General features: G+C 37.0%; 1 protein-coding gene across 1 annotated transcript; it reads left to right on the forward strand.

Moving 5' to 3' along the window:
• The first annotated feature begins 529 nt into the window (after positions 1-529).
• On the forward strand, positions 530-2,338 carry LOC129305411 (uncharacterized). The gene is made up of 3 exons (XM_054945446.1): positions 530-861; positions 973-2,017; positions 2,132-2,338. The coding sequence occupies exons 1-3, from the start codon at positions 530-532 to the stop codon at positions 2,336-2,338; spliced, it is 1,584 nt and encodes a 527-aa protein (XP_054801421.1).
• The last annotated feature ends 364 nt before the right edge of the window (positions 2,339-2,702 follow it).

Consider the following 2,702-nt stretch of genomic DNA (forward strand, 5'->3'; position numbering starts at 1 on the left):
ATGCTGAATTTATGTAGTCAAGGTTGGGATTATGGAATGGACAGTTGTGAAGTACTAAATTTGTATGTTGCTTGTAGTTGTTCCAGATTTATTTCCCATATGGCAAGTACTTCAGTAAAAGAAGTATTTTGTTATCTTCATGTTGATGGACATTTTATAAAAGATTTACAAGGGAAGATGACCTATGGAGGTGGGAGATTAATTTCTAAATTGATTAGAGAAGGCATAAATCTTGAAGAGTTGTCGAGGATAGTGTCATCAGTGACAGGAGTTGAAAGTGGTGCATTTGACTTAAAATTTACAGTGAAGTTTAGTGAAGACACATACATAGATTTGTTATATGATGAGGGAGTACAACATTTGATAAAGTATAATGATGAGTCAGCACATGTGTATGTTGAGACAAATGATAATGAAATAAATGGAGCAATGGATAACTCGATGGAGTAAGTTGTTATTCTTAGTTATTTGTGTGTTTAATTAGTTTAATGACCATTTATATTGACCTGTAAGTAATTGTAAATGTAGGATGGAGAATTTGTTAACATGGTCACTGCCAGGATCTCCCTGTAGGCAAGAGCTTGAAAGTATATCACCCTCTTTGCCATGTTCAACACAAAATGCTCTTGCACCACTGCCTGAGGTTAATTTGGTAAAATGGAAGGATTTATTTATGGGTGTTGGCCAGACATTTGATGATGCAATTGTATTCAGAAAAGCACTATATAAATACAGCCTTGCTCATAGGTTTGGTTACATATTTGTGAGAAACAGCCCTAAGAAGATGATTGTCAAATGCAATATTGATGGTTGTAAATGGAAGATATCAACTTATGCTCTTGGGAAGACAACCTCTATATTGTGTGTGAAAAAATTCCACAATGAACACATGCACTTTGCTCAAGACAACCTCCCATTAAAGTAAAAGGCTAACTCAAGATTGACATCATCAATCATCATTGATACTGTGAGGGGGAATGTGGAGAAAACGTCAAATGAGATTAGACAAGACCTCTACAAAGAGTATGGGTTAAATCTCACATATCGACAAGCTTTGAGGGGAAAAGATAGAGCATTGGAGGAAATACATGGGCTTCCACAGCAGTCATACATGTTGATTCCATGGCTTTGTGAGAAATTGAAGGAGACAGACCCATACACAGTTGCAAAGTGGGTTTCCTCGACAAATTATAGATTTGATAGACTTTTTATTGCATATGGATGCTGCATCAAAGGGTTTCTCCAAGGTGCTCGTTCAATTTTGTTTATCGATGGAAGTCATTTAAACGGTCCATATAAGGGGACTTTGCTAGCAGCTTCTGCAATTGATGCAAATAATGACTTATTTCCTTTGGCTTATGCAATAGTGGGTGGAGAAACATATGATAATTGGGCTTGGTTTCTTGAAAATGTGAGAGAGATCACACACCAAGTTCAATTGACCATAGTGTCAGACAGGCATAATGCTATTGTTGGTGCAGTGCGTGCAATATTTGATGGCAATCGACATGCTTTTTGTTATCGTCATGTCAAAGAAAATTACAGCTCAGAATTTACAAAAATTAATAGAGGCATGCGAAGGATTGATGGGATGACTAAGGAAGATGCACTTAAGTTGTTGGATAATATTGCATATGCAAGGTTGGAAACAGAATTTCATGTTACTATGGGTCATTTGATGGTTTTCTCCCCACAGTTGGCAAGATGGTTAGAAACAAATGGGGACATAAATCGTTGGGCGTTAGCAAGATTTCCATACAAAAGATGGGACAATATAACATCAAACCATGCTGAATCTTTCAATGCTTGGTTAGTGAAAGAGAGAAAACATCATATATGTGCGTTGATAAATGAGCACCGAGCAAAATTAGCGAGGAAGCTATACAATAGCAAAATAGAAATAGCGAATTGGTCAAACGGAGTTGGACCACGTGTTGAGGCAAAATTGAGGGAGAATGTATTGAGAGCTGAAGTTATGGTGGCTGAACATTATAGTGTGAATATGATACTAGTGAAGGTAGGAAACAATGACTTGAGAGTGAATCTAACATTGCGAGAATGCTCTTGTTAAGAATGGCAAATGGTAGGAATTCCTTGTGCACATGCATGTGCAGTAATAAAATTAGTTCAGGGTAATGTGTATTCATATGTTGAAGAATGCTATACTATTCGTGTACAAGAAAAAATTTACAGCTCCACAGTGATTTCGGTGGAAACCATTGACATGCCTCAGTTGATCGGGCTACATTATGAAGATTATGAAAAGAATACCTTTTTGGAACCACCACTGACTACACGTCCCCCAGGGCGACCACCTACCAAGCGAAGAGAGTCATAGTTTCAGAATAAAAAAGTGTATCATTGCTCAAGATGTAATCAAGCTGGACATACCAAGAATAGATGTAGGAATCCCAATCCAATGTAGGGATTGAAAGGGGGTGAAAACCATATGCATATTAGTTAGTTTAAAATTGAAATGCATATGGTTTTTATTTATTTTGTGCATTTTGCCGTTGAATGACCTTTTGTACAGGCAGCCACCTCATATGTTTTTTGTACTTGTGGAGGTGATAGGTTATGTAAATGGGATTGCAGTCTATGTTTTTTTTTATAAGGACTGCATAGGTACCATTTAGGTAGCTGGGATATTTTTTGGGTAAAAAGGGATGCAAATATGGTGTACATGTATTGCAATCAGTGTA

The sequence above is a fragment of the Prosopis cineraria genome, unplaced genomic scaffold (genome assembly GCF_029017545.1).
Source record: "Prosopis cineraria cultivar Desert tree isolate PC_DT_omini unplaced genomic scaffold, ASM2901754v1 PC3, whole genome shotgun sequence".
NCBI classification, from domain to species: Eukaryota; Viridiplantae; Streptophyta; class Magnoliopsida; order Fabales; family Fabaceae; genus Prosopis; species Prosopis cineraria.